The 13,994-nt window shown below is 48.0% G+C and overlaps 6 protein-coding genes and 1 non-coding gene across 7 annotated transcripts; 4 read left to right on the top strand and 3 right to left on the bottom strand.

The window, feature by feature from the left end:
* The first annotated feature begins 2 nt into the window (after positions 1–2).
* V8C40DRAFT_60774 (putative MFS transporter) lies at positions 3–830 on the top strand. Its single transcript, XM_083223192.1, has 2 exons — positions 3–266; positions 333–830. The coding sequence occupies exons 1-2, from the start codon at positions 203–205 to the stop codon at positions 722–724; spliced, it is 456 nt and encodes a 151-aa protein (XP_083070959.1). The 5' UTR covers positions 3–202; the 3' UTR covers positions 725–830.
* V8C40DRAFT_251287 (3-deoxy-7-phosphoheptulonate synthase ARO4) lies at positions 827–2,882 on the bottom strand. Its single transcript, XM_083217158.1, has 3 exons — positions 2,530–2,882; positions 1,541–2,320; positions 827–1,478 (listed from the first exon to the last, which is right to left on the bottom strand). The coding sequence occupies exons 1-3, from the start codon at positions 2,570–2,572 to the stop codon at positions 1,171–1,173; spliced, it is 1,131 nt and encodes a 376-aa protein (XP_083070958.1). The 5' UTR covers positions 2,573–2,882; the 3' UTR covers positions 827–1,170.
* A 1,287-nt stretch (positions 2,883–4,169) lies between these two features.
* Positions 4,170–4,243, top strand: V8C40DRAFT_t153. Its single transcript has one exon. It is a non-coding gene; the product is annotated as a tRNA-Asn (tRNA).
* Positions 4,244–5,854: 1,611 nt separating this feature from the next.
* On the top strand, positions 5,855–7,383 carry V8C40DRAFT_251283 (uncharacterized protein). The gene has a single exon (XM_083217157.1). It carries the CDS (start codon positions 6,095–6,097, stop codon positions 6,692–6,694), a length of 600 nt encoding a protein of 199 aa, XP_083070957.1. The 5' UTR covers positions 5,855–6,094; the 3' UTR covers positions 6,695–7,383.
* Positions 7,264–8,713, bottom strand: V8C40DRAFT_251280 (cytochrome oxidase c assembly-domain-containing protein). The gene is made up of 2 exons (XM_083217156.1): positions 8,226–8,713; positions 7,264–8,122 (listed from the first exon to the last, which is right to left on the bottom strand). The coding sequence occupies exons 1-2, from the start codon at positions 8,497–8,499 to the stop codon at positions 7,623–7,625; spliced, it is 774 nt and encodes a 257-aa protein (XP_083070956.1). The 5' UTR covers positions 8,500–8,713; the 3' UTR covers positions 7,264–7,622.
* A 1,058-nt stretch (positions 8,714–9,771) lies between these two features.
* Positions 9,772–10,779, top strand: V8C40DRAFT_281062 (uncharacterized protein; the record flags this gene model as incomplete). Its single annotated transcript, XM_083221519.1, has 1 exon — positions 9,772–10,779. The coding sequence occupies one exon, from the start codon at positions 9,772–9,774 to the stop codon at positions 10,711–10,713; it is 942 nt and encodes a 313-aa protein (XP_083070955.1). The 3' UTR covers positions 10,714–10,779.
* Positions 10,780–12,425: 1,646 nt separating this feature from the next.
* V8C40DRAFT_251276 (uncharacterized protein) lies at positions 12,426–13,465 on the bottom strand. The gene has a single exon (XM_083217155.1). The coding sequence runs from the start codon at positions 13,458–13,460 to the stop codon at positions 12,501–12,503; it is 960 nt and encodes a 319-aa protein (XP_083070954.1). The 5' UTR covers positions 13,461–13,465; the 3' UTR covers positions 12,426–12,500.
* Positions 13,466–13,994: the final 529 nt, after the last annotated feature.

The following is a 13,994-nucleotide window of genomic DNA, read 5'->3' as shown; positions in this document are numbered from 1 at the left end:
CAGACCAACCAGAGCGCAGGATACTAGACAAGACCCGCAATTTCGCGGCCAGCCTCGCAGCGCATCTTCGCCTTGTCTTTAAAGCTGTCTCGAAGATGCCGTAATCCCAGGACAATTTACTCGCGACAACAGCGGCGCGACCTCTCCCAAACGCTTTCGGTGCCTCAGCCCGCGAGTGCGATTTGCTGCATCAAGCACCGCCATGGCGCGAATCCAGCTGCTGGTGCTTCTCCTCGCTGCGCTCATTGCGCTAGCCTCCGCCTCTTGTAAGCTCCGTTGAAGGGCAAACTTGTGAGAATCCGCGAAAACTGACAGAACCGATGAACCAGCAGCGCCCAGGTTCTGCAAATGTACATGCTTTAAGAACAGCACCATCATCCCCCTCGGCCCTCAGCACCAATCCGACCAGCGATCTCTCTACCAAGCGCCGTCCCCTCTTCAACAGCACGTCCACCGGTCGACAACGTCATCGTGCTCCGAGTGCACAAAGGCGTTTTGTCTGAGTCAGGGCATCAGTTTCTGCAAGGACGCCGAGGAGGACGATGTTGTCACCATGTGCTTCCAGCGCGACAGCAACAAGGACAAGATCATTGTCTGGGGCTTCATCTTTGGGACGACGGGGTTGCTGGGCTGGGCTGCGTTCAAGAGAGTGCTCGAATGGAGGGAGGCGCGGAACTTTGGACTGGCGGGCGCGAATTATGCTGCTGTGGGCAGCAGTCGATAGCATATAATTTTGAATACGAACGACATTTTTACGATACAAACATTGAGGAGGGTTTGATGATTATGATTTGGAAAACGACCATCTACAGGCACTAAGGAAATTGCCGTGTTGTATACCCATGGCAGGCAAACAGGGTTTTGACACGCATTGAAGTTAGAAATCGATGCTCATATTCTAAAAAATAAGGTCGTCATATGCCATCAGCAAATAGATGCACCACATCCGTATGGCTGAGGACGACGTGTGTTTTTGTATGTCCCCTCAATGCGCCAGTTTTAATCCTTCGACTTTTGAATGCGGCTCCTTGAAACTTTTAGCTGGCCAGGAGGAAGCCAGTCGCGACTCGCGCGCAAACTTGCGGGTTATAGAATTTCAAAATCAATCAACTCTCTCTCGACTTTTCCCTCTCATCTTACACACATAGACTCTCCTCGCAGATCCAACATTTAATCCTCCTCCAAGGTGCTCACCTTGGCCTCTGTGCTAGGAGTACCTGAGTTGATCTCACGGCGAGCGCGGACAGCAGAGGCAAGGTCCTCAAGAACAGTGACTGTGTTCTCCCAGTTGATGCAAGCATCAGTAATGCTGACACCGCGCTTGAGGGTGGCGGGGCCCTCGGCGGGAACCTTCTGGTTGCCCTCATTGATATTGGACTCGATCATGACACCAACGATAGATCTCTCACCCTCCCGCAGCTGTTCAGCAATGGTCGCTGCAACCTTGGGCTGGTTGTTGTGGTTCTTCTGGGAGTTGCCTGTTCTCTTGTTAGTGACTCTGGTTTACTTGCCGGCTAGCTTGCACGAGACAAAGACTTACCGTGAGAGCAGTCAATCATGATGGCCAGCTTCTGGCCCTTCTCAGTCAGCATCTTCTTGGCTGCCTGAACGCTCTCCTTGTCGAAGTTGGGGCCCTTGCTTCCGCCTCTCAGGATGACGAAACCGTGCTCGTTGCCCTTGGTGCGAGTAATGGCAGCAAGGCCCTGTTTTGTGACACCCATGAAGTGGTGCTTGGCGGCAGCAGCGCCAATGGCATCAATGGCGACGCCAAGGCTACCGTCCGTTCCATTCTTGAAGCCGACGGGGAAGGAAAGGCCAGAGGCAAGCTCACGGTGAAGCTGGGATTCGGTTGTTCGGGCACCAATAGCACCGACAGAGATGCAGTCTGCAAGGAACTGGGGAGAGATTGTGTCGAGCATCTCAGTGGCAATGGGCATGCCGTTAGAGGTCAGATCAACAAAGAGTTTGCGGGAAACGCGCAGGCCCTTGTTGATCTGGAAAGATGAGTCGATATCGGGGTCGTTGATCAGGCCTTTCCAGCCGACGGTCGTGCGAGGCTTCTCCAGGTAGGCGCGCATCACGATGCAGAGATCGTCGGAGAGCTTGTCGGAGAGCTGCTTGAGACGGCCAGCGTACTCGTGGGCAGCTTCGGGATCGTGGATGGAGCAAGGTCCGACGACGACTAGTAGTCTGTCATTCTGGCCCATGACAATCTTGGCAGCTTCTCTCCGGCCCTTGACGACGGTCTCGAGAGCAGTGGGAGTCATGGGGATCTCGGAGATGAGCAGAGCCGGGGGGATCAAAGGATCCTGACCCAGGACTATGGATTGTCGTTAGTGTACCATTTCTTCAGGCGCAATCACCTGGTGTATAGAGAAGAGCAGTGCAGGCGGGCGAGTATTTCGCAATGGCGCAAATGGCCACCGGCGAGAACATCGGAATTGCATGTGTCACCCAGCTCAGAGTGCCGGTTGCGACACGGCTAGCTGAAGCTCGCGCAGAAGAAAGTTCCAGGATATTTATACTTACTTCTGGTATCATCGGCAATAACTGCTGCGTCAACGCCAGGCATCTTGTCTGTGGTGTTGTGTGGTGTTTTGAGGGAGAAGGAGAAGGGAAGAAAAAAAGAGGAATGGAATTAGTATGATGGTGGGGTGTTTTGCGATGGCGGGGTCAGGCCAAACAAATCGCAGAGGCGCAAAGATGTCGATTGGGGTATCACGATTGCAAAGCAATGAGATCAGCTTCTAGATGATTTGGTTAAAGAATATGTATTCCCGCAAGAAGAAACAGGGCTTCGAAATATAAATGCCGACGGTCCCAATGAGTCAGATCACCCTTGTATCTCGGAGAGCACCAGATGCCGGCAAAATTTCTTGGACCGGCCGTGCTTCGGAGGTGTGGATGCGCCGTGCAGACCTGCCAAAGCAGTCTCCAAAAAATTTTGGAAAAAAAAGGCCACAGTTACGTCGGTTAGCCCCAAGAGTGGTCAATTGGAGGCTTGCAATTGGCCACAGCGCGTTGTGAGCAGTTCTGCGAGTAAGGTTTTCAGTTTGGCAGCTCCACAAGTCAAAATAAATCGGCCAAGCCACAGCGACTTTCATCAGGAGCATCATCGGAGCATGTAAGATTCATGTTCGTTTTTTTGTGGTTATATTCCTACTAAGGTACACTAAAAATACAGCTCCATGCTTGCTCTTCACACAAGTTTCCTCAATGCGTAATTGTTGCCGGCCAAGCAGTACAAGCTGACACCTTCCGCTCTAGGACGACATCTTTTTACCATTGGTTTGTTGATACCATCTGGGTCATGGTGGTGAACCGCGCTTATTCTTGTGGAATACGGGCTTCTCCGCAGCGTCCAGCGCATGAACTAGACTTATGTAGTCAAGGAACAATACATGGCTGAGTGGTATGAGGTATCCTTTGCGCCGAGATTGTTTTGGTATACCTCGTACAAGTAATAAGCACCTATAGTAATCGTGGGTGTTAGTTTGCTTCTTTTGTTGTCCTGGATGTAAACCTGCTTGAAGAATTGATGAGTACATCACATTGTATTCAAGGCAACCATTTTTGTGACTTTATTATTTCACGGAATATTCGTAGATGGCTGCGATAGAGTCAGCCAAAGCTTTACTGCTTCTTGCACATACCGCTCGAAACATTCCGTACCTTACTCCGTGGTATTGTCACCTCATAGCTACACGTGGAGTATTCTCAAGAGCTACTGCTAGGCCCTGATAGGCAAAACATCTCTTACCCTGTACAAAACAGGCTGTTCACAGGCGCATACCAGCAACACCTATGAAGATGCATTGAAAAAATGAAGTAACACATTTTGGGCCGATCTTTGGGTAGGTAGTTTATGTGAAGTTGAATATCGCCATTTCCCCGATTCCTCCTAACTTTCCAGAAGCTGGTCCTGAGCATGCCATCTTTTTGGAGTAAAATCGCATTCTCGTTCGAGATCACCATCCTTAATCTACCAAATAAAAAGTGCTAATTACCACCTTTGCTCACTTGAATTATACTTCTATTGAGATATCGCGAAAGAATTCCATCATTGAAAACATCATCTGCCTTTGATTTGATCAAACAAGCGAAAAACTATGGCGAGTGATGCTCTCTCTATCCTTATATACTTCTTTAGGAACAAACATGTCATCTACTCCTCTGTGGCGCAATTGGCTAGCGCGTCTGACTGTTAATCAGGAGGTTGGAAGTTCGAGCCTTCCCGGAGGAGCATTCGCTAATACGGTGAAAAACCTGTCTTTTTTTCTTTTTGCAAATTATCTCGAATTTTTTTTTGTGTTCCAGTGCTGAGAGTTGGCACAAGACATTCGGTAGAGCTACTTCATACGACCTAATGATATCTCACCACATAGTAGGTACTATGTGGTGAGAGTATCTACTAAGGTATCTACGATAAGAAACCACTTAGAATACATGGGACGAAATGAAATGGGTTTTTGGCGTCGTCCCGGGCATGGTAGCTCATGCAGCTACACCGCTTCTATCACAGCGCATGGGTAGCGTAGCAATACCCCATTAGTTTGGCGGTGCTGTGCATTTCGTTCTCGACTTACCTGTAAAGACCCCTTTGCGAGGCAGAATCATCCATAGTAAAGTAGCGTGAACCAATGCAACATGGCTCTCATTGATCTGACGTAAACGTGGTATGGCAACTACACAATGGAGAGGAAAAGAGCAAAGTTGAGAGTTAATGACCGTTCATGGCATCAATGTAGTATAGCAGAATAGGTGCCAAGAAAGCCGTCACTCTCTCCATCAGCGCTGTGGCACTCCATCTGCGGTACGACTAACATCAGAGACTTGAAGCATCAGTAACACCGCCTTTGGGCTCGTGCTTTCAGCCCTTTGGTGGAGTGCTGACTGAGCGGCTGCGCGCATCGGAATGGGGTGCAGCAGTGGGGTTAGGCAGTCAATTACAGCGTCCGTCGGCAGTACTTGGACCAGCACCGATGCCTGCCGATGGCTTTTGTACCGAGCAAAAGGGACTTCACCTCTTCTCTGCTCTCGACATACAAAGAAGCCCCATTGCTTTGCAACTTGCACTGCGATATTTGAGCGTTTTTTTGAAGCCAATCCATCATCGCTTTGCGCCTCTACTGTTATTACTATTCTCTTGTGCAGAAACGGCCTAGAGTTGCCGCCTCGCCCAGCCCCTTGCGCACACCGAATGATACGAGTTCCTCCCCAGCCATCTCCCGGATCGCTGTTTGCTCGTCTCATATAATAGCAGCAGACCGACACCGCAAGGCGCGCAGTTCTGATCTCTCATCTCCTCTGGTGTCTCTTCCCCTCTGTATTTTGCCCAAGTTTGACGATCCAAAAGTCCAGAGCTGTCCTCGATTGACGGCGGCTTACCTTGGCTTTTTTCCCTTGCGTTCCCCTCACCAACTCCAAGATCTTTGGCAGGGCTAGCTGGGAGCTGTCTTGCCTCAGCTAGGCCCTTCAAAAGCATCCTGCTTCAGCCACAGCTTTTGAATCAGGCACTCGCCATTGCACCGCTCTGGACGGTTGTGCCACTGTACAATTACTAGGTGCTCTTTACTCCGGAAAGGACTAGAGGACCCTTCGTGCATCTTGTGGCAGGCAAGGCGGCGGCCACCCACCTATCAAGCCTGTCAATTTTGTATCTATTTCTGCCCCTATTGCTCTGCCATTTACACCGCTGCCCAAACATTGTTCTCTTTGCATATTATACACTGTGCCCAGACCAAGCAGATTGCAATGTCTCATACACAACACTACATGGACGTGGTGTCGGAATCCAGCCGAAAGCGCGGCCGTGATGGCGACGCGGAGATGGAAAACATCTCGATGGGCTTGGAAGAGCATCGTAGCGTGAGTCCAAAGAGAGATGCTCTTCACACTGGGACAAGTGTACTAACCATTGATGTAGAAACGAATCCAATGCCTTCCTCTCCGAACATCGCCAAAGTCGTCCCAACAGTGGTACTCTTCACCCCTCAGCTCCGACTCTGATGGTCATGTCCCACAGCCCAACTTTGCCTCTTGGCCACACCAATCTGCCGTAAACTCCCATCCTTACAGTGGCAGGGAATCAAACATGGTGATGAGCTCTGGTCGGATCCCCACGCCAATCCAGCCAAACTTTGCTGCACATGGGCGTGGCCAGCAGAACGAGTGGGCAGGTCCTGGTCCTGTTGTGACGACGCTTAATGGGGTCATTAACCTGGGCCATCATCCCGCTGGCTTCTCGGACGACCAGTCAGTACCTCGTATCATGTCGGGCCTGGAAGACTGGCAAGCTGTGCAAAATCACCGAAGGCTGCCTTCGCCAATTTCCGAAGTAGAAGACTGCGTACAAGATCAAGACATCGGTGATGCTGGCATGATGGTTGATGACAACATGGGCGTAGTCATGGACGCGAACGCAGGGTTACCACCTTCGCCAACCCGTGCGATGGACCACCCTAATAATATGATGGACATTGAGTCGCCACCACGTTCGCATGCGGTTGACTTGGACGGCGACGTCCCTTCGCCCAGCCCTGGACGGAGAGGCCATATGCGGAGCAAGCATACGATTGACAGTTGGACGTGGCAGCCTGGGATGAAGAAAAGTTTCAGCATTGGGTACCGAGCCGATTGTGAAAAGTGCAGGCTCAAAGTTCCCGGGCACTTTAATCACATCGTCATCTCATAGCAGGGGAAGACAAAACTAGCCGACCCCAAATCTGACCCGGATTTGTGGGATACTGCTGTCAGGCCTCTCGATTAGCATGAGAAGCGACGACGGCTGGCCAAGCTTTCCGACCACAGACGATACACGAAAAACCGAAAACCAAGATGTACAGAGACGGCTGTCTTGCCGAAACGGAGGCTGGAGCCACCCGCTTCAAGCCTGAGACCGATGACCCTTCCGCTGCGTGCAAAGATGGGAGGGCATTTCTGGAAATACCAAAGACTGCTGGTTGATTGCGACATCCAGGGTCACATTATTTGATTTTTGCACCCGCTACATTTCATCGGAGTTTGACGGAGGGATTGGGCTTGCGACGCATTCGTTATTGATATCACGCATAAACACTTGCATTGTTTTTTATACAGAAGAAAAGAGACTCCTTGTTCGGGTCAGCAACAACTTGCATAGCCTCAGAGAAGCGTTCGTTGAACAAGCGACTTGCTTCGTACATGCGGTCTATACATACCTATTACATTACATATTGCTTTTTGGGGGAATTAACATGGGTACACAGCAGGCGAACTACACTATATGAGAAGCGACTCATCATTATTCAAGACTTGACCGACTAATAATTAAAAGTACATTTTTAACACCGGTGCTGTCTTCTTTTGGGCTGCATTTCCATTTCCATTTCCATTTTTAAATCCCCGTACATCTCTTCGTTAGTCCTGCATGCCCAACAAATTCAGATGCATATGATATAGAAGTTGGGAGGTGTGTCCCCTTATAGTACATACAACAAATGACTCCCGACTCCATCTAATGCAAGCCCATCCACAAGTCGTATGATACACGGCTGCCGCCTCCCCAGTACCCAAATAACATGATATATAGTTTTCTTTTCTCTCTTTTTCTCTCTTGTCCTGTTTTACTGCTGCCCATTAATTCACCACCACCCCTTCTTCTTGGGCTCCGGCGTGGAGCTTCCAGAGTCCAGGGCAAGCTGATCCAAGGGGCCTCCATTCTGCTGGTTTTGTTTTTCCTTTTCCCACGCATCCTTTGCGGCGTCTCCTACTGACTGAGCAGCGCTGCTCTCTGTGTTGCTGTTGCTGCCTCCCCAAAGGAAGCCCAGCAGGCCCTTGCCCTTGCTCTCGGCGGCCTTGCCGGCATCAAAGGCCGTCTTGACGTGCTCCTCGAAGTGTGTGCGGTGCTCGGGCGGGGATAGCAGGGGGGGCAGGCGGATGCCCTTCTCCTCGGCCTCTCGGTTGGCGTCCTCGACGAGGGCGATTTGCTCCTCGGTGGCGTCGCCCTTGAGGTAGGCCAGGCGGGCGGTGGAGAGCTCGTCGGCTTCGAACTTGCGCTGGGCTTCTATCCATTCGGCGCGGCGGGCGCGGTTGTAGCGCAGCATGTCCCAGACTGAGTATACGCTTACGACACCGGCGACGACTGTAGCTCATTTGTCAGTCTATGTTTCCCAATGGCGTCCGGGTTCTTCTTCTGCTTCTCCCTGTTTCTTCCGCTTCAAATTCTCTGCATCGTATCGACGTACCTGTGAACATGACAAGGCCCCCCACCGTCCACCTGTGCGCCACATCAAAGAATCGCCTTGAGGCATCAATGACTCTGTCCGCCTTGCTGACCTGTGCCTTTTGCGCCGCCAGATGCGCCTGCCTCAACCGCCGTACTCGCTGCTCGGGCGTCTCGCCGGGGATCCTGGAAGCCTTTGGTGCCGCAGAGGTGGCAGACTTTGACGTAGCGTGGGGTATGGTGGACGTGAACCTTGTAGCGTCCTTGACGCTCCGAGGTCCTATTCTGGACGCCATTTTGAGAAAAAAGAATTTAGACGAATAAGAGAAAAACAATTGTCGAGATTTAGAAAAGGCGAATTTTGAATAAGGGCCGTATTGGGGAAGAACTGGCAGAGGAAAGCAATGGGCCAAGGTGATTCGGAGGAGAGATTTTGCTGTACCCGGAAATGGATCGTTTTCGTGAGATTTTTTGTAAAGGTGCAGCCGCAGAACGGCGAGAGGGTGGAATTCGGCGTGTGTGATTGGTGCGGGATTATTCCGGGGGTCGAGAAATGGGCTGTTTTCTTGGAGGGCAACAATCGGCACTAGCGATAGCTGCTGTGGTCGGGAATATTTCATTCTACACGGGCAGTTGAGCTGATCTCTATGACACATTGATTGGGACGCTCATGGTTTGACAGAGCCAGTTGTTTTTGTTGGCGATTCACTAAGTAATGTAATGCCCTTTTCTAGATGGACTTTCGCATCGCCACCGTAGAGACAAGAGAACTTCATCGGCAGGCGATGGGTGCATACGGTACTCCGTGCGTCCCCTCTATCTGCAAGGTGAAATACCTACTAGGTAGCTATCAAAGCGCCTTCATGTCTTGGTCATTCGTACTCCATACGCTCCATCCTGCTGTGCATACAAAAATTCGCACGTCAAAACTTGGCCCATCCAGCCAGTCTGAAATCAAATCTCAAAGTCTTATGGTTATCTTTCTCATGATACTGCATATAGCAGGCGTCACAATGAAAATGGAGTTGGATATATCAAAAATTGCGCCACCCATGGCCCCGAAGGACAAGGAGCAAGGAGTGACTCCGCGATGTGCAATGCAGGCCCTCCCAACTATTACCAGGGCTTCGTGATCTTGTATTGTAAATTTAGCATCCAATACTATATTGCTCTAAATCTCTTTTCTCTTAGCGGGGTAGAGCACGCGTTTGTACGAGAAATAGCTAGTCGCTTGGAGAGAGACGTGTCACGACGTGACAGACAGCTGTGTGCAGTTAGCAATTGTCAATACATGACTATCATTATGCAGTTGTATATATGATGCCTGAGGCTCTAGAGTTCAAGAACCATTTCCAACATTCTCTCTCCTTCTACCTCTTCCTTTCTTCTTCATAATTCCAATCTTCAATCATCGTCCAAACAACATCCAAACATTCCACAACCCTCAATATATCATCTCTTTCTGAACATTTTACATCCTTAGAATCGCAATTATCCGTTCGTTAAAATCGCTCGCTATCTATATATTTATTTATCTATCTAACTTTTTTTCAGCACCAGTTATCATAATGCCCGACGACTGCCCATACCCGAGACCTTTGAAGCTGGACCTTGACGATGTCATGATCAGCAGCAGTCATGGTTCATATCAAACCGCAATCCACGTTGTGGATTATTATCATCAACAAGCGGTGTTGCTGACACCTGACGAGCAACAAACATATATCGATTTGGTTCGCAATTCTGATTATATATTGAGTCGGACCAACCGTCGTACACCAAGCAACCACAAATTGTGGAAGTATCTTAAAGAAGAAGACAATAACTATTGCCGTGCCCGTTTTGTCATGCTGGCCGCTATATATGGCATTGGAAAACTCAAGGGCATTCGGACTGATGTTGAACATGGAGATGGATATTTCGAAATTCGGGATTTATCCCAATACTACAACCATTACTATTATCCATCGCCATCGCCAACGATCCAAGAGGCTGTTTCTGCGGCCAATGTATCAACCAGTGAGTCAACGACAACGCATGACATGCCGGGCGATAATGCATCACTGCTGTCACCAATCTCTGTTTATCTGTCTGGAGCGCCAGCTATTGATGGTAATGCAGAGTCTCAACCTGCCCCCCCTCGGCCTTCAACGCCAATTACGATTGCGTCGGATTCCGATGAGGAACAAAACAAGAGTCCACCTTACTCACCCGTCGCCGAGCCTGTTGATCCAAATTCTGCGTTAAACGAATCAACCGCTGTTCTTGAGGCTCCATCCCTCGATCCACAGGCAAAGAGTCCCGCCTACTCTCCCCGACTTAAGCCGACACCGACCACCAATGTTGGTGAAGTTTCTCTTTTAGCTAAAATTGCCGAATTGGAGAGAGAAAAACAGTCACTCAAAGAAGAGAACAGCTCTCTTCTTCAAGTGATCCAAGATCAGGCTGTGGACTACAATCAACTTCAACACCAATTCGGGGAGCATATTGCTAGATGCAATCATCATTAAATCATCAACGCGAGATCTTTGGGGTTTAGGCATTTTCGGCACGAGAGTTTTCGGTTTGGGTTAAGGCGTTTATCAAATATTTCATCATATTGATTGCATGATTATGCTGATTTTCCTCTTCTATATTCTTTCCCCCCTGCATTTCTTTTAAAATTCAGCTTACTTTCTCTTAATATTTAAATAGCTTCACTTACATTATTTCGTCAGTCAGTCTTAAATGAAAAGTTTTTATTTACTATTCAACTTAAACCAGGCTCGTTCAATTATTATACATCTACGATTGATTATTATAACTACTAATTAGAGCTACAATTTACATTATGAGTTACAGGTAAAATTACACTACGATTTACAATACAGGTTACAGCTATAAGTTACATCTACAAGTTACAGCTACGAGTTATATCTACGAGATACAGCTACGAGATACACTTACGAGATACAGCTACGAGATACAGCTACGATTTATAGCTACGAATTATATCTACGAGCTACAGCTATGAGTTACAGCTACGAGTTTACATCTACGATTTATAGCTACGAGATACAGCTACGAGATACAGCTACGAGATACAGCTACGAGATACAGCTACGAGATACAGCTACGAGATACAGCTACGAGATACAGCTACGATTTATAGCTACGAATTATATCTACGAGATACAGCTACGAGATACAGCTACGAGATACAGCTACGAGATACAGCTATAAGATACATCTATAAGTTACAGCTACGAATTATATCTACGAGCTACAGCTATAAGTTACAGCTACGAGTTTACATCTACGATTTATAGCTACAAGTTTATATCTACGATTTACAGCTACAAGTTTACAGCGACGAGTTTACAGCTACGAGTTTACGGCTTGTCAGGAACGGCGGCTCAAAGGAAGAGTGAGAGAGTCAGGGTTGAAGGCAGCACGGTTATTCTCACGGACCACGCAGCTAGGGATACACAAAGGGCTGTATTTATCTCTGACCTTCCTAGGAACAAAGGGTAGGTGGCTCCTTCTTATATCCTTTGTTCAATCTCTTCAGCCACCTAGCTGACTAGTTGATAACTCAAACTCCCCTATCCGGGTTCAAAGAAGAAGGAGGCATATCCTTTGTGACTGGCCTCTGACACAGCTACGACTTTACAGCTATAATTTTACAGCTACGATTCATATCTATGAGTTACAGCTACGACTTTACAGCTATGAGTTATAAATAAATCTCAACTGGCTAGTCCAAAGTGCCAATAGTCAGTGCCAATAAACCAAGCATTGTAGCACATGTCTATATTATAAACCTTGCAGTAGACTAGCCCCATGAGGCTTTGACACTTGCCTTTCCACAGACACGATACAAGTGCAACGCGTAAAAGTCCTCATATCTGATACTGCCGCTGCAAGTTCCCCATCATGAACAATGGATAACCTCTCTTACCAGCTTATACCGGTCACTTATCGTTATACCTTGTTGCTATATCTCGTAGTTGCGCTTTATATGGTGTAAATTGTGTCTCACATTATAGCCGTAGGTATAACGTATATCTAAATGTATAATGTCGTAGTTTTCTTTCATTGTGACTATTTCATCCTGTCATGGAGGCAGAGAAGGGAGCTACAATTGAGTCAGGTTCTCGGTTTCGCAGAACAATTTTACAGTTTGAGTAAGCATAATTATGATAATTAGTTGTCATTTCAAGCTACTTAGTAGCAATCGACTGCTGCCATCAACACTACTAGTATGCATCCATTCCATCGCAGTGTGACGTGTCCCTGCCCTATTGCAGCTAATCAACTAAAGATCCTCGATCCCAACCAACATGTCGAGGGTATTGAGGAGGGTTTCAACTCTGGGCCCCAACTCCGCAAGTTTGTTGATTTTGCCTTCCAATCCCTGTGGGCCTTCAATCTTGCCTCCCAAAGCGATCAAACGGTCAATTTTGCTTTCCAATTGGAGCAATCGGTCAATCTTGCCTCCTAAAGCGATCAAACGGTCAATTTTGCCTTCCAATCCCAGCAATCGATCGATTTTCTCTTCTAGTCCGAGCAGACGACCGGCTTTGCTGATGCTTTCGATATTGGGCAGTTGGGTTGCCTTGGGCTTTGAGATTTCTGGTAGCTTGGTTCCATCAATGGCCGTGATTGTTGGTGCATTATTGGTCAAGTCGATCGTGGTGCTCGATTTTGCATCATTCATCTTCAATTGCCGTTTGCCATGGGTTTTGTCAACGGGAGTAGTACCATCTGTGGTAGAAGAAGGCGCCACAGCCTCCGCAGTTGATGTGGCCTTGGATTGATGCAACGAAGCATCATCATATTCTCTTTTCTGCGGAATAATAGATGAACGATTCTTCGGTCGATCTGGATCTCGATGATACCGGCGGTATTCGTTGGTAAGATTGGTGATTGTCCTGCCGCTTGGGCCATTAAGGCTCTTGATTTCGCCAAACATGCTTGTTAACATTACGAATATGGGCCAACTTCCACCACTGAATCCATATAGAAAATATAGATGGTAATCTTCTGGCAATGGGTTTTCCTTCGATGGTGCGTTATAAGCTTTGCTATTCAGGAGCGAAATGTACTCGTCTTGTTCTTTTGGCGTCATCGTCATCGCGTGTTTCCAATAGCCTTCCACAATCAATACGGCATGGCCATACTGCCGGTCGCTCTTGTCAATGGGTATGTTGGACAACTCAAGCCGTCGGGGGGGGATGACTGGGCGATTGTTCCGCCCGGGGGGTTGTTCGGCCATCTTGCATAAATGGTGATGATAGAGGAAGAGAAATGAACATCGGTGGAAAAAGAGAGGTAGGAGGGAAAAGAGTACTTATGGGTAAGAGTAGAGGGGGCTTCGTTTCTTTTTCGCCAGCTGTAGGAAGCGTTACTGCGTTTGCACCACCAACATTAATTTATTAACGCCATACAATAAACCTGATCGCCCATTGATGCAAATTGCAAACAAATACCCGCAATATCCCATCATTTCTCCCAATTATGCTATCAATCTACGTCCATTTCAACAGTATAAAATGCTGCAATAATAGTTGGCCGCAATTGAATTTTAGGTGCCGGACTTTCGACTTCTTGCTTCGTTGACATTGCTTTTCTTCTCTGGTCTTCTTCCCATTCCAAATGGTGACGAGTATTATAGTGATCTCTATATTTTTTTGCTGCATTCCCTTGGAATCCCTTGCATCCACTGCCAATCACAAGGCAGCATTTCTCTTTTCTTAATTTTAAGATTGGTATTGACCAATCAAGCTGCGAAAAAACAATGTGCGCAATC

This window comes from Trichoderma camerunense (assembly GCF_050948025.1).
Source record: "Trichoderma camerunense strain CBS 138272 chromosome Unknown V8C40scaffold_14, whole genome shotgun sequence".
Lineage (NCBI taxonomy): Eukaryota > Fungi > Ascomycota > Sordariomycetes > Hypocreales > Hypocreaceae > Trichoderma > Trichoderma camerunense.
This window is presented reverse-complemented; position numbering and strand designations above follow the sequence as displayed.